This window comes from Orbicella franksi, chromosome 8 (genome assembly GCF_964199315.1).
Source record: "Orbicella franksi chromosome 8, jaOrbFran1.1, whole genome shotgun sequence".
NCBI classification, from domain to species: domain Eukaryota; kingdom Metazoa; phylum Cnidaria; class Anthozoa; order Scleractinia; family Merulinidae; genus Orbicella; species Orbicella franksi.
This window is the reverse complement of record NC_138152.1, coordinates 9,502,605-9,527,557: the sequence shown is the minus strand read 5'-3', so window position 1 is coordinate 9,527,557 and position 24,953 is coordinate 9,502,605. Positions and strand designations below refer to the sequence as shown.

The 24,953-nt window shown below is 40.5% G+C and overlaps 1 protein-coding gene across 1 annotated transcript; it reads right to left on the bottom strand.

Moving 5' to 3' along the window:
• Positions 1 to 14: 14 nt before the first annotated feature.
• Positions 15 to 23,459, bottom strand: LOC145495883 (uncharacterized). The gene is made up of 21 exons (XM_081475477.1): positions 22,537 to 23,459; positions 20,450 to 20,553; positions 19,950 to 20,041; positions 19,128 to 19,190; positions 18,314 to 18,405; positions 17,459 to 17,613; positions 15,122 to 15,247; positions 13,663 to 13,723; positions 13,305 to 13,426; positions 12,367 to 12,492; positions 11,935 to 11,997; positions 11,288 to 11,425; positions 9,767 to 9,915; positions 9,188 to 9,286; positions 7,966 to 8,358; positions 7,274 to 7,349; positions 6,402 to 6,464; positions 5,822 to 5,887; positions 3,051 to 3,158; positions 2,194 to 2,253; positions 15 to 1,271 (listed from the first exon to the last, which is right to left on the bottom strand). Exons 1-21 carry the CDS (start codon positions 23,348 to 23,350, stop codon positions 567 to 569), a joined length of 3,675 nt encoding a protein of 1,224 aa, XP_081331603.1. The 5' UTR covers positions 23,351 to 23,459; the 3' UTR covers positions 15 to 566.
• Between the last annotated feature and the right edge of the window lie 1,494 nt (positions 23,460 to 24,953).

Here is a 24,953-nt window from a genome sequence, read left to right as displayed (position 1 = left end):
TCATTTACCTTATCAATAAATATATATGGGTTTTAACAAGACTGATTTAACTCTCTGTACAATATTCCTTTAAAAAATTATCCTTATTGAAAAATATAGTCTTCTTACACGAAATTTAATAGGGAGAAGTTACTCTTTTCAAAATTGTTCCTTCTGTGAGTCCAGTAACTATGAATGTCTTCCATTTCTTCTTGAGAAACACGAAAGGCAGTTAAACTAAGAACTCATTCAAATGAACTTACAATGAAGTTTCCTTTCATATGCTCTTTGGGGAACTTATGCAAGATTACTTGCTGAACAACACAGCTGAAGTAAACAGCTAAGAGTGAATAAAGCATTGTGACTTGTGCTTTTACGTCCTTCTGTTACCAAGCAAGTTACCAAGTCATTCACAGAATGGACTTTTGCACAGTTCCCTCTACAATGGGCTCTTGTCTCCGTTGTTTACAGTCAGAGCGTTCGAATCTTGTACGCAGCGCTCATTTCTCGACCGGTGGTGAAGGGTTCATAGAAAATGATTACCCGATACCGTCGCCGTGGCTTCAGGGATTGGTCCAAGTTGTTCGTCATCTTTTGCGGTTAACACGCGGTGTTGAGACGTGCGAGTACGACGGAATTGGCGCCGAAGGTTCAAACAGCGGCCTCTCATTTCTCGGTCTGTGACCAGCGCTTTGTGTTTTCACCTCTTCGTTATCTTTACTCCTGACCAACATGCAATGTTCACTACGCGATCTGGCAAAATTCCTGCTTCTTCGTTCAAGAACGTTTCTATCGAATTGACCAGTCATCCCTCTCCTTAGAATGTTTTTGGCGGGCTCTTCCCCAGAATCGTTACCATAGTGACGCCCGAGTGTTACATTCGGGAATGCAACGTGTTCGTTGGTCAAGTCGATAGCATAAGCAGGTGTAACCTGTCCTTTCCTTGGTTTACTCTTGACCTCTTCGAACGTTTGAAGCGGGTGTTGTCTGGCGCGTTCTAGAGCGTCTTGAGTACGAGCTCGTTGCAGTTTTCTCCCAGGTATACGGACGGTGAAGCCGTACCCGTCCCCCGTTAGGTAATCGAACTTAAACGAGTCCAGCTCTACAAGGTGTTTGGGGGAACTGGTCGGGAGGGTACTGCGCGGTTGAAAGGGGTGGCTCCCCAAGTTTGGATGGTTATTGGCGGCGAACATGTAATAGGCAACTCGTCTTTGAGCGGTGATGAAATTGAGCTCTGTGTCATCCGTCACGGCAAGGACTGGTGCTGAGTCTTGCGGCTCCTCAGCAGCATACTGCAAAACAAAAAGATACGATAATGTCAACTCAACGGGGGAAGGGTAGTGGACAAAAATGTCGACGGTCTCTATCTTGAGTGTCATGTTAACACGATACAACTGCTCACGGAACGAGTAAAAATTGCTATGTTTCATAAAATGCTTTCCAAATCATAAAATTCCTGCCCTTTGGGGAATGAGTTTTTTTTCTCTTTCAGAAATTTTCTATTGTTCGGAAACACGAAAAAAATGCAACGACTCCAAGATGTAGAAATTGGGGGACTGCTCGCATCTAGGGAAAGGAGTAAGGGAATGATGCTGTTTGAAGACTGTTGCGCATACGTTCCGCGATGTTCAAAACAGCACGACGTATTCTCGTCCCAAGCGATCCTCTTAGTCAGCCCTCTGAGCGGGTCCAACACTAGAAGTCCGCCATTCTCGGACTTTCCGTGGAATCTGACGAATCTGTATAGCTGAGAATACGAGTACTCTGTGCATGCTCAGAAAATCGAGTCTGAACGAAGGTCGCAATTCTTGGCGCTTACCAAAAGGTTCGCATCCTCTGGGGACAAGAATGAACACGACCTGGATAGCTCTCTACAGACACCAGGTTCCATAGCTGTTATTGCAGTTGAATCTGCGATAATGGGCGAAAAGGTCAATACAAGGCAGAATGGACCCTTTCGCTTCGTTTGTATGTCAAACCGCTGATAACTTCAATAGCAGCTATTGAGCGGCCAGAGCAAACTTGAATATTTTAATTTTATCGTGGGAATAACACGGAGGAATACCACAAACCAAAAAGTAACCTCTGAACAAGTCGAAAACCAGCCGCAAACAAAACTCACCTACACAGTAGTTAACTGTCATTTTGCTTTCTAACAATCCAGGCAGGACTTTTGCAATTTGTACTTTTTAGTTAGCATTTTCGTTGGCTTACCTTCACGAGAAAATCTCTTCTCTCCGATTCCTGCGTGCTACTCTGCTGCAATTCCTCTTTCTAAATAAGGGAACAAAAAGCACCAACTTTTGATGTTGTAGTTTCCTTGTTTTGGTTTGTTCTTTGTTAGCTTCCATATCGCTATGATCACTGCCATAGTTGCGTTCGCTGCAGAAAAAATTGAGCGATCCTACTGTATACTATGTAAAAAAAAACCCGTTGGTGACTGTATTGACGGGGTTCCACTGTACTTTATAAAAAATCCTAACATAATCTAGAGTAACCACGTGTCCAATCAAAACAAACCTTACTAACCCAATGAACCAATCAGAATTCGAAGAAATACACAATTGGTGCCAAGAGCGCGAAAACGTAGCGCGCGTGACTTCGGTTTTCTCCGATTCGCTGAATAAACAAAACCTTTGCTCTACCGTCACGCTACTACTTTCCAAAATCAGAGCGGCACTGACAATCACTTTCCAGAGTCAGGCAAAACAAGTTCATCATCCAAACAACAAATATCGCCAAACACAAAGTGCAAGACGCCGTGACGAAATGCGCCTAATTTTTCATTTTGGCAACCTTAGGCCGCATGGACTAAACGTCGATTTCATTTTATAAACAGCTTGACGCGCGCGCGCTTTTACCTTTCCGTTAGAGTCGCGCATACAGCCGTTCGTTTATGCAGTGACGTGTCACATAAAAAACTAAACTTAGCACTGAGGGAGGGGCGGGCCCGAAACCTCTGCCATAAAATTGAGTTTATTTTGGCACTGAATTACTACTACCACTACTGCCATTTACAATTCATTATCCAGTTCATTAAAGACAAACAACAACAAACTCAATCATTTTACCTTTTTAGCTCTTTCTTGAATTCTCTCCTGAGAGAAGATGGGGATGCCGCCATTGGATCGATTGACGTACGGATTTACAAACTTGCCAAAGTTTGTTTTCACCTTTTTCTGTTTACATAAATACACAGGAAATTAATTTAGTCAAGTGATATGGATGAGGAATCTAAAATTAACGTATTTCTAACAGCATTGCCAATTAGCTCTCAGGCGCAACGTGTATAAATAAAGAGTGGATTGATTGAATGATTGATTGATTGATTGATTGATTGATTAATTGATTAATTGATTGATTGATTGATTGGTTGGTTGGTTGGTTGGTTGATTGATTGATTGAATGATTGATTGACTGATTGATTGTGTGATTGATTAATTGAATGATTAAATGAATGATTGATTGATTGATTGATTGATTGATTGATTGATTGATTGACTTTGAAAAACTAAAAGAATAACATGACAATTTAACATGGTTTAATTTTATAGAGCATGATTAGTTCGATTCAATTTTGTTTCCTTTATTTGAAATTCCTTTATTTGGTTAAGTTACATCCAGGGTTAATTGCAATTACACATGTTTAGTAATAATTTCATACATTAGTGTACATTCCCGACATTTTGTTACAGTTTTAAAGAAAACACGAACTCTTTAAAATTTCTTTAGATGTAAGATCGTTTTTCGAAGGGGGTGCATTTCACGTTAACATATTGGAAGGCATTTATTTCTATTATTTTGATGTTCAGTTACAAAAAATTAAGTTCGTTTCTACTTATTTCCTCTTTCTATGCTTTTTAAATATTTTAAAGACAAAATTATAGTAAATTTTTAATCTTAATGCGAAACGTTTAAACAGTAAGGAACAATACATTACTGTGTGGATATTTCCACGCCATTCCTTAGTCTTCTGTCAAATGAAGGGATGACAAAGAAAAAAATCAAACACAAAACACAATAGGCCTCCCTTTTAACTCGTCTTTTAAAGGAGCTCAGTCACGGTATTTTGAATTATTTTGGCCACAAGCAAAGCTGTCTTTAAATTGAAGGAAACCTGAAAATAATGATTTACTAAGATAGAAAAACACTAAAGAGATGCTAATAAACCATAAGGAAACATGGATGGTTAAGTATGGAGAAGATTTAGGCCCGGTTCATACGTCGCATTTCTGCCGTGTCGAATTCAATTCAACGAATTAAATTCGACAGAAATTCGACGTCTGAATGGGCTGCCGCATTTCTGCCGCACATTCGACTGGTCTTGTCGCATTATCCGAGAGAAGTGCGACACCGATTCAGACGTCGAATTTCTGCCGTGTCGAATCTAATGCATACATCATGTTAAATTACTTAGCATGCGTAAATGTTTTCCCGCCAAAGAAAAAGGAGAAACTTGGCCATTCTCGACGCAATGCAACCTGAACATATTGCAACACACACTCCTTCGTTGTCAACCTTCTCCTTCTCGTTCCATTGGCGGACAATTTTTCGCAAAATTAAAGTCCTTCGTCGCTCAGTATTTTCGCCCGCCATATTGAATACTCTACGTTTCCGCTGGCCGACATACCCGACAGTATAAATTCTGAATTAAGTGCGGCACAAGTGCGACGTATGAATCCACAGTCGCATTTCTGCCGCACTTAATTGAATTGAATTCGACACGGCAGAAATGCGACGTATGAACTGGGCCTAACACGGATTGCAAACGACGAACTTGAGAAATTTGGGCTAAAATTTTCAAGACGCGCAAACCATGACGTAGCTCCTTTAATGCATTATTTACTTAAACATAAACGGAAAAAAGTTCTCTTGATAGAAGATAATACACAACGGCCAGAAGATCTCCACAAACAACCGTGAAAAAGCGGGAAATGACGCCATCAATATCTTCACTAGTGAGGTTATGGAAAGTACGCCACCTAGGTCCCGGATGTAGTTTCGTCTGAATTTTATGAGTGGTGTATTTTCGAGTGAAACACTCGTGTCTTAATGAAAAGTCGTTTTCTTTTTAAGACTCGTGTCTAAATAATAAAGTGCCATATTTATCAAGTTAAGTAGAATTATGATCTCCTTCATTCCTTGAACGGACATTTGCGTGAAGCAAACTGCATGTTAAAGCCGCCTGGTCAAAAGAGTTTGCTCAGCGTTTAAGAGGGCCGTGGGTTAAACTAGGTTTAAAACCTGAGAGGTACAATAGACTTACAATAAACTGACTCGCTCATATCTCGGGCTGATTAAAACCAAAACAGCTGCGTTTAAGCCACAACTCAGCTATATACCGCCCTCTTTGAACCAGCTCTTATTAGGAATTGGTTTGAATAAGACTTGCCAAACTGGCGAATGAAGACCAGGGTTAAAGTATTTGAAGGTGAAAACTTTAAGAATGCAACTGAGTTTGGAAGAGATTACCAACTATAGAAAAGCTAACGAGTAACAACAACAAAACGTAAGAAGGCAGAATTCCTCCGCTTTGAATTAGCACGGTGCTAAATGAATCGCCTTTCTTTTTCGGCGCAATCGGTTGAAAAAGTGAAATACTCTCGAAAACTCCACCGCGAAAATCTGCATAACCGGTAAATTTTCTTAGATCTTTACTGAATAAATCACTTACATGTACAGACAAGTTTTAAGTCTTAAGCTTTTTTAATTTTTTTTTAGTTTTTTTAGATTTTTTTTTGTAGTTTTTAATGATACTTTGGAGAGTGCATTTGATCATTTAAATGAAGTTTGCGCGGGTATATAAATTTCATATATTAATAATTCGCATTTTAACCCTTACCTCCTTATTAGCTTCATCATCATCCGCTGTTGTACTGTCACTAGTTTCCGAAGCAGCAGGCGGTTTCTGTGAAAAAAATGAAAGCAAACAAAACAAATATTTTTGAAGTTAGACAATGTTACATGTAGCATCAAGGAATGTTACCCCACGGAAGATATAATTCCACAAAACCCGTGTCCAAATTTTGTTGCGACATAGGTTTCACAATACATTTTGTAGTTCACCAAATGTCTCGCAACATATTCTGCGGCAGTAAGGATTGCACTAAGAAAAACTGGGTTAAACTTTTCGCAACGATGCTGAAACGTTGCTTCGAGATCCTGTCGACTCCCCTTTTTGCTACCGCACCGCACCGCTTTCAGCATTTGTGAGAAAATTCGGACGAAACATTGCCGTTACTTCAGCTTCCAAACGGCTTCACGCGCAAAGATTTTCAAAGATACCACGCAACCATGGCAATTTGGGACGTCACAGACGGCAGACTGTTACCTTGGACACAAGCGCGTGCAAGAAAAATTTCGCGGGATTATTTACTTCAAGAATTACCAGTTTTAAAACGGTTCTTAAAAACTGTTCTTACCGACAAGGTATCCCACCAATGTCTAGCTTTCTTTTTCTTCTTTTTCTTCCTCTTTCTCTCGCCCTTGAAAAAACAGACAATCACCGTTTGAAGACCTTGTAAAGCACTCTGTAAACATAGCAACTGCTTCTGAAATAGGCAGTTTATTTTTCAACTAACTCGCATCAAACATCTGATATACACTATACGAACCCGATTCTAGATTATCTCACAAACACGGGAAGTTTGTTTTTCAGTGTAAAAGAAACGCCGTAGAGGATAGATTCTAATTAAAGCCTTAAATCCGCACAGCAGAATTTTTCTTTCACCGTTCAGGATAATGTTCTTATATTTTGATTTGTCCCAAATTCACTACCAGTGTGCACGCAACTATGCGCTGCCAAAGACAACGGCTAACTTCAAGGCAAAAATTAGGACACTTAAAGGGTGCTTTCCATTGTGCCAAAGATTCCGGAAATTTCGGTCCGAAGTCAAATGGAAAGGTCCGTTTCGGTTCCGACCGAAATTTGCCGTTCCATTTTGACCAACCGGTTCATTGCTCCACCTCTCTTCACTTATGTAAAGAATTCAGAAAAGGAAAAAAAAATAGTAAGAGCCATTCGTCTTGGTTGGCCCGGTCTGATCGGAAAATGTCCTTCCACTTTCCTTTTCTGGCATAATGGAAAGCACCCAAGCTCTCTACACCAAAAACGCACAGCAAATTCAACATTTACTATCCAAAATAGTTTTCGCTTCGTATTTTGTTTGTCCTTGTAATTCTTGTGACATTCTATTCAAACTCGTGGTAGAGCTAAAGGCGACGAGAACCAAAAGTGTTGTTGAATATTTTATGTTTGACCGTTGTGTGACCGGTCTTTTTGTTGTCCACTTACAGCGATACCGCTGGACTCCGCCTCATCTTCATCCTTGTCGTCAAAGTCATTGTCGTCACTATCCGAGTCACTGGAACTAAAACAAACAGAGCATTCAACTGCATGCTTTTGCAGGGGGACTAACTTCTGAGCAACGAGAGGTAAGGAGACTGTGAGACTAGAACTTGGTTTAATCTTGTCCTCTTCCATTACTTAGTTTTTCTCTACTTCTGCTTCCCCTACTGACTACAACTTTACAATGCATTCGTTTTTATGTAAACTCTAGCTACGCCCATGACTCGAGCCAAGGGTAAATCAGTTGGTACAAAACAAAGTACTCGGATGTAAATCCTAAACGAACGTAGCCGACTTGATAGGGCAAGCAGAGATTAGCCAACTACAAAAATAGAATAATCTTTAGCAACAGCTAACTTTGGATCTATCTAGGGAAGGTAAAAATCAAGGTTGTAAGAACGATACAAACATGTACCCAGGTGAACGTCCGAAAACAAAGTTCTAGATGGCAACGGTTTTAATTAAAACGGAAGAGGTGTTCAAGAATTGAGAGTTCCACATGTGAGTTAACCTTGGCTTCCTAAAACAAAATTTTGTGAAAAACACATTTTCAAAATATTTGGCTCACAACACTTTAACCCCATCGGTTCCTTGGCTTTATTTTCGTAATTAAATGGCAGTAAAAATTCTTGACTTACTCTGATTCATCGAAACAATCCACAACGTTCAAATTTTCCAATATTTTGAGGCAATCGTTGAACGAATCCACATGTACACTTTTTACAGAAAATTCTACTCCATCTTCAGTTCCAGACGCTGGCGCTTGCACTCGAACGTCTACAAAGTTCACTGGCTTGTTCTTTGAAAGAGGGAATTTCTTGACGGCTCCATCCCTCGTATTGATCTCTGCTTCCTCGTTTTCTTTGGAAGTTTCGTCTCGTCTCTTGCCATCGCTTGTGCCCGCATTCCCGTCTGTGTTAATGTCAGCGCCTTTGGACACGTTGTCAAGGTGATAGCTGCCCAGCGTTTGTCGTAGAATGTCTCGAGTCATCTTACAGGCCAGCTCTACAAATGCTTGGGTCATCTCACTCCTGACGCAAAACATATCCAAAGAATCAGTAAAACAGGAAGAAGGTCTCACGAAAGTGAGTGACAATTCTAACGACTGTTTTCAGAGAAAGAGGAGGAGTCAATGCCCCCCCCCCCCCCCCACGGGGGGATACTCCCATGCATAAGCTATATGGGTATATGCCGCTGTTAAGGGTATGGCTTTCGGCAGTTTAGTCTGGGATAGGATTTTTGGTCTAGAATGGGGTAGAATTTACCGGAAAAGTGGTCAGTGTATAAATAATTTAGTCTAGAACAGGGTTCTTTACCCGGGACTCTGTAATAGAAATTTAAACTCGGAAGTGACTTTGTAAGATATTGGTTTAGTTAACGGTATGTTGGACTGCGATCCGCAGGGACATAGCTAGTATGGGATAGGGTAGGGGTTTTGAGCGCGTGGTCTATTGAAAAGGGTTGCAAAATCAAGCTGATCAAGGTCTAGTATAGGGTAAGGGTTTCACCCCTATCCAAAGATTTACAGAGTACCCTCCCCCTCCCCCCCCCCCCCCCCGCCCATCAATAATCCATTATACAGCAGTGGCATAAATCAAGGGTTTTAAGCGGAAGCCAAGCGAAAGTTAACTTTGTTTTATCGGCATGTAGATCTTTTTGTTTGACGTGATTATGACATCAGAAGGAACAAGCCATTGTGCAAAGCACTTATGCTGACAAACTGGCCGCGGGCTCAGTCAATATCCGGGAACTTGACACTTACCGAAAATGATGTTGGTTCCTCGACACGCTCGCGATCCTACTAACTAAGCAAAGGAGGCCCATTTGCTTTTGATTATAGAATAATTATCTGTTTCTTACCGATTGCCATTCTTGGCTTCCGAGTATTCCAACAGAACTTCACAAAAATGTCGACCCATCTCTTCGAAATCTCCCACGTGAAAATGCCTGCCTCTCTCCCTGTAAGAGAAACATTGTCATGAACATTCAAATCTACCGAGTTGAAGGAATATCGCTATAACTGAACTCTTTGTTTTCCAGCTCAAGATAAAACCACCCAGAGATACTGCTTGAAAAAGCAGGAAAATACATTTCAGACGTCCAAAAACGCATAGTTGAAGTGGAAAATTCGGTTTTTTATCATACGGAGCGACTCAATTAAGGTATATGTAAAAAAAAGTTTGAAGTTCAGTCTCAGTTACCTAAACAAATCACCTCTCGTTTGCACCCAAAGCTATACTTTATGGGCTTTCATATTTTCTAAGTCCTGTTATGTTCAAATTGCACTCCGAAAAATAAAATTAAATCGAAAATGAAACAAGTAGTCATTTTACGTTAACTCTTTCGATTCGCCTCAAAGACACATGCTACTCTTTAATAAATGTCATATTTGTCAAATAAAATCCATATTATGACAGCAATACACGCTGGTCTACTTACATGTCGCCGAAGTTTGCGCCACAAAATGTGGCCTCCATTGTGAAGCTGTTTGTAATTCCCATTTGGCGCCACATGACAACACGTGCTGTCGATTCCTTGCACTTACGCACACGGAACTTACACCCACTGAACGAGAACTTATCAGGAGCCTGGGGCAAAGGAAACGATATTTTGTTAAAAGGAAGGAAACATCTTGAGTTTCGCAAATCAATTCTAGCGAACTGAAGTTCTCACTACATAATTTGTTCACAAAGATTGTGAAGTCACTCTCGCCGAAGGAAGAACGAAAGTACCACGAAAATGTTTCAGCAAAACGGAATTTGAATCACAAGTCTCACTCAAGAAGAATCACTCAAGCATTACAAGAATCACTCACGAATCACTCACTCAACAAGAATCACTCAAGCATTGACCTAACTTAAACCTGGGCCAAATGCAAAAGAGTCGATAACAGGTTAACCTTCGATCGCTTAACTTTGGATCGAACAATCTGTTGTACTGGACATCCTCAGGTTTGAGGCTCTTCAAGTTTTTTTTTTCTTTCCAGTCACTGGTGTCATCTCTTGACAATATTCGTTCCAGTTTGAAAAAATAACGAATTATTATTACTATCTTAAAAAAAAAAAAATAATAATAATAATAATAACAATAATAATAATAATAATAATAATAATAATAATAATAATAGAAAACAAACTGCGGTCACAAACATGACAAAACAACTATGTAAAACGTCCCCGCAAATTCAAATTAAATAAACGCGTTCTTGTGAACGTTATCTGAATAATTGCAAACATATACTAAAAAATGCTCAAAACCGGTCGCGGTAAACTCGCACGCACGGATTGCAGACCTGTCTTTTAGCGGAGCTCCTGCAGGCGGAGCCCCATATCTGAGAAAATTTAGGAACCCATCGATCTGAAAAATTTTGGTTGTCACGTGAGTGTCCGTACGTCCGTACGCAAATACCTTGGAAAATAAGAGAGTAGCACCATTACCATAGCTACATCTTTGATTTGGGCATCCATGTCACGGTTAATAGACAGCTGTCACAACAAGCTATCCGCTGATCAGTATCACGTGACCACATCCTGGGCTCAGGCTTAGATCGAGGTCGCCTGTTTTTGTTGTAGTTGGCCGATGACCAGTTACTGGTTTTTCGATTGGATTGCGGGTTCAAGTCAGGCTATTACTCTGGGGGAAAAGTGGAGAGTACGTGCAAAGGCAAAATTTCGGAGCAAATAAACCCCTGGCGCGTTATTGACTTTTCCTCCGACACATTACTTGCACAATCGTCTCTTGGTTCCTGATATATTGCGTACGTAATATACAATCTTGATTACGCTTATTGGGTATAGTTTGTTAAGATTTAACTGGAAAAAAAAATAGCAAAACCATCCGCTGAACAATTGCATGCTCACAATTGATCATTTTTTGAGTTCCTGATTCAAGAAAAACAAATCCTTCTTTCCTGTATGGTTAGTTGTTGCAATCAGGAGCTTGGCTAAATCTATCTATTACCTTTTGTGACATCATCCAAGGGAAAAGTCGCTCCTCTACAAAGTTACTCATGGACGCCATCTTGGGATCTGCCGTGCACCCGTACATGAAGACATTTGGTTTGCGGCTGTGGCCATGAAGATCGCAGTAAATAATAACCTGAAGTGAAAGAATTTTAATCAGAAACAGATGTCGTAAATTATTTTTTTCCAGACATTTGGATACACTACTTTGAACTTAAATTGTAGGAAAAAACTTACAAGCACATGTATTTATCTACGGCACAAGTAAACTAGACGTGGCAGTTAAGAGCAAGGCAATGTATGTAGGTCAGTGAATCGTTATCTGATGGCGACTATTGGCATTAAAGCTAAATATATTTTTACTTCTAACATGCAGCAATATGCATCAAATTGTTGTAAATTGCTGTGCTTGCATGAGCATTTTTTTGGGGAGATTTGTACCCATTCCTCCCTTCGTTTCTCTTTTTCTTTTGATTTCTTTCTTTCTTCCTCGAGGATCCTGGGTGATAGAGACGGGAGAGGGGAGGGGTGTCTCCAATATACCGAGTGTATCTGAAATCCCTTGACTCCACCAGCTAAGCATGCAATCTCGCTTTGTTTTGTGGAAAACGCCCCTTATTGTTGATTACTGTACAGGCCCCTTACCTGATGGTCCTTCTTGAAGGACTCCAGCATATTCTTCATGTGCCAAACCGTTGGAAAACTCTCCTTTAAAGTACAGGGGAAAAAATCAAATGAAAATCAATTTTATTCGTTTGTATAACGTAGAAGGCAATTTATTAAATGATATAAAGCGGTTTTCAATTGAGTGTCGTACAACCAAAACCACAGCCATCACTCAAGCCAATCACAAAGGATACAGGCAGTGCAGTGAACCAATCAGAACTCGAAGTAATCACATGTAGCTGAAGCAAAGCTGCGAAGCGCGGGAAAACGTGAGCGAACGAGTCACGATTGGTTTTGGTTTTACCTCCGATTGGATCTAAAAGTGGCGCGAGTTTTTTAAGCCAATCATGTAACGTATTGGTGTAACTCAAATGAAAAACGCTCTATACCAGGGCTAAAACGCTAAATTACCTTCTTTGGGTCTTTGTAAGTCCTGTTCAAGTCTCTTGCTGCCAGGTTCGTTCTGTAGTTACCGACAATGACGCCGTCTGGATTTAGCATTGGAACTAGCTTGAACACGAACTTCCGACGAAGTTTCTGGGCGTTGAAGACAAAAAGAAAATATGAGTATGCAGTGAAGATTTTTTTTTTAATGGAAAAAAGTGCCGTCTGACAAAGGTTTTGATGTTTGACATCTTTCTAACAACTTTTCAATGCGCCTTATTTGCGTGTCACGGTATGTGGACAGCCTGGTTGACAGAGAAACATACACCGGCGGGAAATCTGACATTTGCCATGACCACTCCACCTCCAAACCTCTAAGAATTTGATTGGTCGAAACAAACGAAACCTGTCAGTGAATTATCATTTAAACATGCAAAAAATGTGTCAAAACATTTGTCGGGTGGAACTGGTAAGTCGCGCGTTCCTTTAGGCAACGGCAATAAAATCATTTAAGAAATAGAAAACATGTACCGTATTTCTATCGAGTTTTAGTTTAAATCTACTAGCGTCCTATCACGAATGCCATTCTCTGATTGGCTGCGCTACTCACTATCTACTCTGTGATAGATAGTGAGTAGCGTAGCAGTGTGCCCTTGTTAACAAAATGACGGCCGCGTCTTGGCGTTTTCGAAGTGTCTGTGAAGAGGATTTAGATTGAGTTTTGATTTAGATTCAGTTTCGATTTCTATCGCGCGATAGTTGACTCTGGCTGCGCCCTCGTCACCCATCACGCGATGGAAATCTCGAGCTCATAATCTAATTGTTTAATAGAAACACGATTTTTAACCTATCAGTGCGCATATTTTCTTAGGGTTGTTTTCTAAAACACATTAGTCATTTGTGTGAACTATGCAACATATAAATTTACACCGTATTTGCACAGAGGAGTGGAAACTACTTCTTACCTCTGCAATGTGATGACCGCTGGTCAAGAAGTCCAGCATGCCTTTCATCATCCAGCTGGCGTTCGTCTCTCCCGGATGTACTCTGGCGCTGATGACTACTCCGAGCTTCTCACTCTCGGGGACTGGAAAAGAAAATCATGACGTCATAAAAAACAGACTGAGTAGCTAGACAATCATTACAACAGCTTACTTCTTCAACGCTAGTTAGAAAGATGTCTCGAAATTTCACCAGGTGGAGTTAGGACGTCGTCGTTTCCTTGTACCCTCCAGTGTTCACCTGATAGCGACTATTAACCGCACCTTTCGATTGCTAATAATGTATGCAGCGCCTCATGTCTTGTAAAAAGCTACGGCTCACCTTGAGATGATGTGACAGTCAAGACATAACAGTTGTTTCCAGCCATGGATTTACACAGCACCTGTCAAAAGTAAAGAGAATTCATCTGTAAATATCACTGTATCCACTGGACGAAGAACTCTTTCTCGTTCACAGTCGCTAAAATCTGGTACACCCTTCAACCCAAGTCAAGGAAAGATAATTTCTCCAAGTTTATAAACACTGCTAGGAATAGAGCTCTTTAATTGTATATTATAGTTTTAGTTAGAATGGTTATCTTAGTTCTTATAATGACATATTTAGGTTTTGAAATATACTTTTATACATACATAGATATATTATATTGTTCATTTTGTTATTTTCGTTTTTTTATCTACAAGTACGTATTTTGAACGAGCTTTTAACTCACTAGACAATACGTGGGTAAATAAATGTTTGACTGATTGATTGACTGATTAATTGATTGATTGACTGACTGACTGACTGACTGATTGATTGACTGACTGACTGACTGACTGATTGATTGACTGATTGATTGACTGACTGACTGACTGACTGATTGATTGATTGATTGATTGATTGATTGATTGATTGATTGATTGATTGATTGATTGATTGCAGTAAAGGAAATGCAGCTAACGAAAGGCCGTAAAGAAGAAGAGTTCTAAGCCAGAATTAATAGTCGTTTGTCTGCCCGTGCTCAGTTATTTCCCCGTGTAAGACGCCTGAGATTTGACTCGAAAAATTCCATACTGAAACCGCCGGCGGCTCTAGAAAGGTACGTGGTTTTTCCTTACACGAGAAAATTCAAAACTGAGCAAAAAACGATCGAAGATGTAGGTGTTACACGCGCAACAGACACGCCTGGGATCTCTGAAGTGTTTGCGTCATCAGCACGGAGTGTCACGTACGTTTCCTGGCCTAAGCATTAGGCCTTCCTAAGGGGGAAACCAGAAAATCTTGATACTCGGTCATTCGCTTCGAATCTCGGATGATTTTCGAGCTGGGAAGAATTGACCGCCAAAAAATAGACGAGAGTTGACTCAGGCTAAGTACAGTAGTTTAAGAATATTCCTTACAACTGCCGGTTTAAGGTGGCTCAAAACAGTTTCTAGCACTTTCAAAGACTTAGATTTTGATGTGTCATTACGTATTACCACTCTTTATCAATTGATGGTACAATCGTGGTATCAAAAACAGCCCAACCATCGGTGAATTTTCGAAAATGCAAGGTGGCTCTGAACCCCATGTGCATAGTATTTTAAACTTTGCCCAAAGTTGCATCTTACTTGCTTATCGAAATTCGATAATATAAGAAATAGGCTTCATCGTGCTGTTTTTGAAATAAAAGTACTTAAAGCTAAAATTCAGGGTGCTTTAATAGGTAATACTGTTACTATGGTAACCTTTTGTGTCACGAAAATGATAACAACCTGTTCACCAATGATTGGGCAGTTTTTTTGATACCTAGTGCAGTTACCTCTCTCTGCACATGTTGTGAGGTCTTTGGATTGTGGACAATTGATCGCAAGTACAGCTCCAGACCAGTGTAAGAATAAGGATAACAGTGTGCCAAATAACATGTGTCATCTTCATGTGGAAATTCCTGAAAATATATCACAGCACCGTGAACAAGAAGATCTTTAAGATCTTACAACCGCGCTTTTAAAAGTTAACTGTTTTGGTAGCATGAGTGACCTGAAGAAAAAAAAAACGAAAAAAAAATATCGGTTTTGAACCTATTTCCAGCAAATTTGGCACACTGGAAGCTGAGAAAATTACTCTATTTCCGGTCATCATTTTTCAGCTCTTTTCGTCATATCCCCCCCTCGGGAGGGTTTTGTAAAGTTAGCGAATTAGTTGCAAGGCACCGTAATGGTGATTGCTGTCGGCGAAATGTTTATTTGCTAAAAAATTGCGGCCAAATCTTTCGGAGATGGAAGTCAGGACATTTGTAAGGATACAGAAAGTAATTTGGGACCAGTTGCTGACTTGTAAGGCTGAAATTATCCAGAAGTAAGGTTTTTTTAACGTGAACGTAACGAAGGCCACGCGGTGAATAAATTATCGGCTCTTCTCACTGTCTCGTTCTGTTTTTTGTTTCGTTCTCTTTTGGAGTCCGCCGAGGTCATTTTTTCGTCTAAATAACTTGAGAAAAGTTCGAAAAAGATGTTCGTCTTGAATTTTCAGCTTTCAGGCAATAATCCTGGATTTTTTTGACCGAAACGTAGGTTCACTGGTTATGTTAATGTGTTTCGGTGGCTATGGGCGACCGTCGCTTCCTTTGTCGACTCACGCAATGAAGCTAGGTTACAAAAAAAATCTAATAATATTTAGTTCTGGTTTTGTTCGATTTCTTTGAAATTTTAATATGATGAAGCTGGATTGTTAACGAATAGATTTTAATACTGCCGATATGAGGTAGCTATTAACGCTAAAGTGATATATCGCTTCGATGTCAGGGTTTTGAAGAGATTTTTTTGCAACGTGTAGGTTCGGCGTGATTTTGTAATCTGAGATTTCTATTGACCCTGAAGAAACAAGGTTTGGCGAGTAAACATTACAGATTGCGTAATTCAAAGTTGGTCGAGTGGAGATCTGCGTCTGGTCTCCGACAAAAAAAAAATAAAAAAAAATAAACCAAGGGTAGAACATGAACCGCGCTCGGCCCATGGCCGCGCGGTTAATAAATATCTACAGTCGAACCATTAGTAAGTGGCCACAACCTATTCTTGGCTTGCACTGTCACGCAATATAAATATAAATCAAAAACTAATCATTCGGTGGACAAAGTCAAGAAATTTTCATTTTTTAGGAGACTAATAAGGCAGACACTTCTCCAAGTTTTAAGTCTATAGCCCACTATGGAACCGCCACGTACGTTGGTGTACCTCCGTGGTAAACCAACATGGCGGCCGGAAAATAGTGTAAACATCTGGAACTTACTTTGGCCATCTGGGCGCCTTATTATCTGTACTGAACTAACAAGTATGTACATAAGCACTTTTCCTAATACTTAAACTGCTAAAAAGGCTAAAAATCACGAGATAAGTATATATTTTTCGACAAACGTGTTCTTAGCTTTATGTCACGCACCGCCATAACTCTGAAATTCAAAATGCGCTGGTTTCCAGACGAAGCAAGCTACTAAGCTGAAAAGTTGTAAACAAATGTAAATTTACCCCCTCTAATGCCTCGTGAGGATAAAAACTTTGGTGGCTCGTTAGGTTTGGATTTTAGAACATGATGACGTCACGTGCAAGCCAAGAATTGAGCCGTTGTCAGTGGTCGGCAGGAGAGCTAGTTGCGCTTAGTTTAAATAAAGACATTGTAATGACGATGATAAAGTTGGATGCCATAAGCTGTTTTTACTTCATGACACACTGCTATGTTAGCCTGCTGTAACAATATCTCACTGCGATAATCGAGTTTTCAATTTAAAAGTGAAGAAAGGTTACTCTTAATGCGCTCCTGTTGAAAATGATACTAATTTGAATAAGCGATACCTTCCCTTAGTTACCGTACGTAACTTTCACCTGACTACTGATTGGAAAAATAAATATACTACCGAACTTGGGTCTCAGTATTTTTGGAGAGGTGGAGTGGCTCGGGGTGGGCTCGCTTCTTTCGGGGGGTCGCTAATTTCGGGGGTCGCTTCTTTCGGGGGTCGCTACTTTCGGGGGTCGCTGCTTTCGGGAGGGGTCGCTACTTTCGGACGTTTACCATAAAAGAACTACACAAGCGTATCAGTAGCAATTAGATGTTTTCGTTTTCTTGAGCTGTTTAACTGCTACTACTGTAATTAAAAAGAACTTACCATATGAAATGTGAGAGTGTAATAGACATATTCACGTTGTAACAGAGGGTTTTTGTAAGATGAGGTTTTGTAGTAACTGATGTTAAAACCGACTCGTTTCCAACCCAGGCCCCCGACTGTAGCCTCTCGCTCGGAATACAACAATGGCTTCATTCCTAGAACGAGAAAATATATCGAGAGTTGCATAAAAACTGTGAGGAATTCTGTATCATTGATAAAAACAACGAGTGCATGGCTGTAATTAGACAGAACATGTCAACTGCCCTGTAGGACTAATGGCTGTAGGAAATTAATCACAGACCAGTTGGACCCCTCTAATTCGAACTCGGTTGTTTCGAATTGCCTGTTATTTCGAACTCAAAACCATTTCCCTGGGATTAACCCTACAGTTATTTACTATCGGATATTTCGAAATCCCGCTATTTCGAACTCGGTATTTTTCGTTTCCCCTGCCAGTTCGAAATAGCGAGGTTTAACGTTATCATTTCTTCTTCTTCGGGGAGTAATGCTAAAAGCAGGAAGTTTGACTGCGTAGGAGACTACTGACGTATGAAACCACAGGGTTTATGCTAGAACTGAAGGTTTCCAATCATTTTTGAACCTGCTGTTTATCATTTTTTTGAGGTCTCCCACCGTATGCCTTGACTTACAAGATCACTCGAGGACCTACAGTAATCCCAAAGTGTCATAAGTTGAAAGCAATCAGTTGTCCAACCGGAGAGAAGGGTCTCATCCGGGATGTCATGTCACTTAGCAACGTCTCCGAGTGAAAAATAGCATTAACCCGGGCTTTAATAACCATGTTTATGAAACAGGATTTCCCAAGTTGCTATTGGTCAAAACGTATACACCTACCGTAATTGTATAAACTGTCTTTCTTGAGCAGATTTATGATGTTGAACTTGTAAGTAACGCCAGGAACCATGTTTTGAACGCGGAAATAATACCTATGGTAAACATGAAAGAATCTTAATATTATAATCGAAATATCAAAATTATGTTCCTGAGTGAGGGATTTTTTTCCGGGGGGGGGGGAGGGGAAAACGCCCGTTATTCCGCCAAAACTGCCAGTAGTATTTTTACCTGCTTTTTGGAGGGTAAAAGGCAAAGGTAAGTCTGCATACGAGCCAAGTGGCCCATCAGGCCGGAGCTTATTGCGGTTTCTGTGGCATGAAGCGACTAGGAGAATTTCTTCCCCCCCCCCCCCCTCCCGAACGGGATACTTCAGTCCATTGCAGGGTTACCCCCAGCATTAAATTCGGCGGTACCCATTTATACACCTGGATAGAGAGAGGCACTGTGAGAGTAAAGTGTCTTGCCTGACAATGTCCCCGGGAAGGGCTCGAACCCGGACCACTCGATCCGGAAGCGAGCGCACTGACCATGAGGCCACTGCGCCTCATAAAAAAATGGAGACAAAACCTGTCCACTTGAACAGGAATATAACGCTCGTTAACATATGATATACATATGATTAATGGAAATCTTAACTGGCGAAACCATTCCGAAACCACTTAAATTGCAGCTAAAATCGAGCGGGTTTTACCTTAAATTGTGCAGAAATCTACAGCTGGGAAATGTCGGCTCCAGTTCAGAAATAAATATTTACTGAAAGTTGGGAAAGGTCGCCTTTTAGTTTTGAACTACGTCAAAAAATCTCACTGCTTACCATTGCATGTGTCGCTTAATATACAAGTCACAACTCAGGAGCAAGTCATATTCATAACTGCCACTACAAGACAAGGTAAAAACAACGTCACTGAGTACAGGGTCTGTAAATTGGTCCATATTCACTGTATAGAAAGAAGGTGATCTCTGCATTCAAACTAAATAAAAAAAGATCCGAGGAAAAAACGATGATTTGTCTCTCGCAAGCCAAGCAGTTTAGAAAAAGCCACCATTTTGTATGTTGTGTATGTGCACGCGCTAACGACGCGAAAATCGTACGCAGTAGGGATGCGCGACGTAATTCTAAGGAAATTCCCTTAACAGGCCAAAAGAACGTTGATAAAATAAAACGTTCATTGCCATGTTGTGACCTATGAAAAAGCCCCCCCTAGAGGAGTGCAGAGCAAACTCATTGCACTTTGGAAAGGAGGAACACTGGCTCTCTGGTTTTATTTTGCTTCATACCCCACCAGGGAAGGGAACCTTGAGGGGCATAGCTAGTGAGGGGTCCTAGGGTGCTCGTGACCCCTCCCCCCCTTTTGTAAGCCTTTCTTCAGCAAACAACCTACAACAGGTGGCAAAAGCAACATCACAATCTGGTGAGTACCCTCACTTTGACTCAGTGTGACCCCCCCCCCCCCCTCCTTTGAAAAATCCTGGCTACACCCCTGAACCTATTCCCAGGCTAGTGGAACTATACTGTTACTGTGTCACTAAATTCTCCCAACCAACATTACAAGAAATGTATGAAATTCAGTATGGAGAATTTATATTTTGAGCACCTGAAAATAGAAGGATCATTTCAAGAGGATTTTTGACTTACACTCTTTTAGCCTGCTTTAGGTTTCCACACTCAAACCTTGATTCAAATGTGAGGCTTGGAGGACAACCAGATGGGACGTGAATATGGTAACCCTGTGGCACAAAATAAAGGAAATATCACTATGCAATAAATATAATGTTTACTCAACTTATCTCCCCAGAAATATGATCAGATTCTCATTTCTCCTTAGATTATCAATAAATTGTCAAGTGACCAGGTCAGGAGAATAAAGAAAATCATGAACTGAAGATCAACCGCCATAAAAAAGAACGCTACATCATATGTCAACTGCAAAGGGAGTTAAGCTTGGTAATTCTTATGAGTGAAAGATGAGTTACTTCAGTTTCAGTATCTGGTTCCAGAAATTATCTATCCACACCCCATGAGGAAGATCACCGGAAATTCCATATAAAAATGATGTATTATGGAACAAAGCAGCTTTAAATTTGATGTTGTTAAGGTATGTTAGCAGTTTAAAATTAGTTCCTGCCACAACTCACCTGCCCTTTACTCTGTCTTTCATAAACCGTGAGATTCCCACGCCATTGTTGAGGGTACTGTAGATTCTCATTACCCATTCTGTGTGCAGTGTTGGAATTTTCAGCTGAAACACAAAAATATATAGCCTGTCACTTCAAAGAATCATTTGAAGTAACTTGTAAGAATGTCAAATTGGTTTGAGAAAAGGAAGTGTCCCAGTGATCAAAAGAACCCAAATGGTTTCCTGGTACTGGATACCCTGAGGAAAGTGGAATAACACCACTGGGAGGCCTTGTAGTGGAATCCTCAGGTAGGGGGAAATGGGGACGATGCCAGGGAATGACAAAGACAGTCATGGAGAGTATTGTGAGAAACTGGAGAACATCCAAAGACATGGGGCAAGGCCAAACAAACTGCAAAGAGAACAGAGGTCAGTGAGGGCTATGATAGAGGCCCTTTGTCTCTTAAGGGGCAAAAACAATTATGTCAAGCTCTAGTACAGGTGCTTTTGAATTTTGTTTTCTACATTGCATCAACAAGTGCAAGCATTGTTCGTCCCCTTGGGTGGGGTGCTATTTCATCTCAGGGTAGTGAGTCACACCTCAGTATTTTGTCAGTTGGTTCTAGCAATTCAACAGTACCCATTTATACACCCAGAGGGAGAGAGGCACTCAGAGAGTCGAATGTCTTGGCTCAAACCAAATATCACTCCATCTGATGTTTACAAGTATTACTATACACTAGCTCTTTGGCAACTGCATCTTGGGAAGAAATACCTTCCTTTACTCCCTCCCAATCTCCCTGAAATCATCTTACTGTTTTCAAGGTGATTCCTAACTCTGACTTTCCCTTCTCTGAGGATCAAGAAAATCAATGGGTAGTGCTAAAAGGCTAATAAAACCTAACAGATATAAGACGGCAACCTGCTAGTAATTGGCACTCTTTCCAATCCAGGTGGAATGGTAACACCCTTGCGGTTACTCACCTCAACATTCAGGTCCAGCTACTAGGGCTCTCTGGGATACAAACTATTTTGGTTAAAAAATTGACGGGATACAGGATATTTGGGGGGAAAATTAGTGGGATGTGGGATATTTGGGCAAAACATTACCATAGTATGGGATACTTAGAACACTCTTCCCCCCTCCCTTCCTCTTCCACCTAATGGGGCCTCGACATCGCTACAGATATCTGGAGACTATAGAACACCGGGTCACCAGGGCCTCAGACAGACTCTAGTCTAGTGAAGAAGTTAGGGGAACATCATTTTTTAGCAACTCCTCGCCACAACCCCCACCAAAAATTTGAGTGGATGTTATCGTGCAAAGTTTGAATTCTTTCCAAGGCACAAACTTTCAAAACAGACAAAACATTTACATTGTAAAACAAAACGATAATTCACTGTCGCAAGGATGAAAAGTATCTATTATACAGTAAGATATTCATTTAAAACTGGGAAAATTTTTTCTTCGTCTTTTAACCTCCATTTAACTAAGATTAGTATACAAAATTAAAATATTTTCGCCAGCGTGGATCATCTGCTGCAATGTGCGTAATGTTTTGAAATAGCTCTTGAATAAACAAATTATGTCTTAGTTTAGGGTCCGTCACTGTTTATTTACTCTGTTCTTGAAGCACTTGAAACTTACGTGAGAAGAATTTGACAGGACTATTGCAGAAATTGTTGAATGCCTGCCACTCAAAAAGAGTTGAACTTTAATTCAACGCGGATACGCATTCTCGAACAATTCCTCTCGCGTTTCGAGCCTTCGATAAACCCAACAAAAAATATCAAATTTGTAATTCAATCCGCTTAACGCAAATGTCGATTTCGTATGCGTGACTTGCTAATTGCATGTTTGAAGAACTTTAGATCGAACGTCGCACGAGCATTATTCACAAAACATCGCAAATTTGCTTTCTTAAATCCCATCACTGAAGGTTTAGATTTCTTTATAAGCTGAAAAGTGAGTATTAACACTTGTAATTACCGCATGGGGGTTATAACAAGGCGAGAAGTCAGTGCGAAATGGAAATCCAAGTGGTAAACAAACGGACTTGTTTGGCATTCACGTCGAATTTTTTCATTTTAATGAGTCTCACATACCTTCCGTGTTCAATCTTTCGACAAAATCGGGAATAAAATGAATATGCTTCTGGCAAGAGAACCGCGGTAAGTGATCTTTCGGCCAAAACGGTCCAGGAATCTCGTGTTGTTCGCCTTTGTGATCAACCCATATACAACCCGCAGAGCGCTTATAAACAGGAACGGTGCTTGAGTTCGAGCACGTTTTTCCCGCATTCTCTAAAGCCGCTCGAGTGTAGATGCTGAACCGTTGGTTGAATTCGCTGGACAATGGATCTATGTCGCTGTCCGAATCGAAGCCGCGATGACTTGTTCGCGAGGAGGTTTTGTCGAAGGTGAGAGATCTCATTGAACGTCTCATCGCGTACTTTTGCAAATACTGTTGACGCCTTTGAAACAGCAACCCGTCATCATCATTAAAAGAAGGATAGCTATAATTGCGGTTTTCTGTCGTTCTTTGCTTTTCTGAGTTTTCCATCTCCATTTGTTTTCTTCGTCGTTCTTCCGCAAGCCTTTGCTCGTGCAATTTCTTTCGCTTCTCGCCAGGTGGAGTCCCCAGGGCGGCCCGTACTTGAGTTTGTATACTTTGTTCTACGGATTTCTTGATCGCCACTACCCAAGCCTTTCTGTCCTTCTCATCTTCAAACAAACGCTTGGCTTTCTCTGTAGACATCAATTCAATCTCACGATGTAGATCCTCTTCGCGTTTTGACTTCCAAAGTCCGTCCGCGAGAAAACCTTCTGCGGTTTCTTCCACCAATGCGTAAGATTTATCCGTCTTGTTCATGAATGACTCCACATTATTTTCCAACTCTTCGAATTTTTCCAAAGACATCTCGCGTCAAAGTCAACGCTACGCGAATTAATATTTACAAAAATATTTCAAAACCAAGCAATAATCACACCATACCGATCAAACATAGCGTGTGTCTACCCGATAAAGATGCCCACAGACGAATAAGCTTTGTTGTTTCCATAGCAATTTATCCTGTTGGCTGCAAAAAGGCTCAATTACTCGCTCTATTGTTCGAGCATTGTTCAGACAGAGAGTTTGAATAGATAAAACATTTTAACTAAGCTCTTCAACTAAAACAAAACCGTACCATGCTGGCATGATCGTACATTACAAGTAAACTGAAGTTCAAATATTGACTTTGCAAAGTTGTTTTGAATTGCGTGTCGCCGCCAGGCGTGATGTTTTCAATTTGAATTAAAGATACACGATCTATATTTAAAATGCCCTCGGAGAATTGAAACGGAAAAGACACCAAACAATGAAGCGGCAATTCTGTCGGGTCGATTATTTTCGAAAACGATACAACCATATCATCAGTGTTTCTCTAGACAGACAATTACAAGCATAAACAATTAGACAAAGGAGTAGAGGAATATATATGCGACCCATCTTTTCAGGTGCACCCGACAGATCGTTTCGGTACGTAAAGCAATTGTTCGGAAAATAATTATCTCCTCTACTTTCGTGTTGTTTTCGGAATGTTATCGTTTTGAGTACCGAAAAAAGGTCAGCTAAGATCTTTGGAAAGGCAATGAGACCTAAGGTTTTCAGGAAATGGACAAAACAAAACCTGAAAAATTCGAGAAGACTCAAGTTTCCCTAGAATGACTTTATCGATAACAATTTTTAATAATAAAAATTACAATTTCCTCGATTGTAATTGGTTTAAAAAAAATCCTATTTTCCACTAATTCACTTGCCAAGTTGTTATCGGACAGTTTGTTATCGGACAGTTCAATAAGCCAATCACATTCAAAGTTGTAGTTTAAATCAACCAATCACATTCAAAGTTGTAGTTACGTGCGTGCGTGCGCTTTTGTGTTTTTAGCGCCTAATTATTAATAGGGACTTTGCCGTTAGGAGGCGCGGTGGCCTTGGAATGTTTACATCTCCTTTGTAGATATTTTAATGCAAATTTTCCCTTTCTTTCATCACTTGGCTATTCTTCTTTTCTCGGAAAATGTAATTTTTATGGTTAATTGGTAATAAGACTTCGTGTCGTCCAATTCGGTCTGTAATCATACTCGTGATAAACAAATCAGACTCCCGCTGCGCGGTCGTCCGATTTTGTTATCGCTCTTATGATAACCGACCGAATTGGACTCCACTCAGTCCTATTACCATTACATAGCGGCTCTAAAAGTACTCCAGATAGCCTACAACAGCGTGTTCAAGCATTTGAGAGAAAACAGCCGTTGAGCTTTTTTCTGTCCTTCGTCTTTGGATAGAGTGTATTCTGATCATCGTTTCATTGGCGGATTACGCAGTGGGTGGAGCTCCGTCAACAGATTCCAACCGGGAGTCAAGTTCGGGAGTCGAAGTAACCAAGATAGCAACGCGGACAACGTCGATTAAAAATGAATTTATATTTTACCGGCGAATCTCTGTTAAAGTGCCTATGAAGTAAAAAATAATTCCTGCT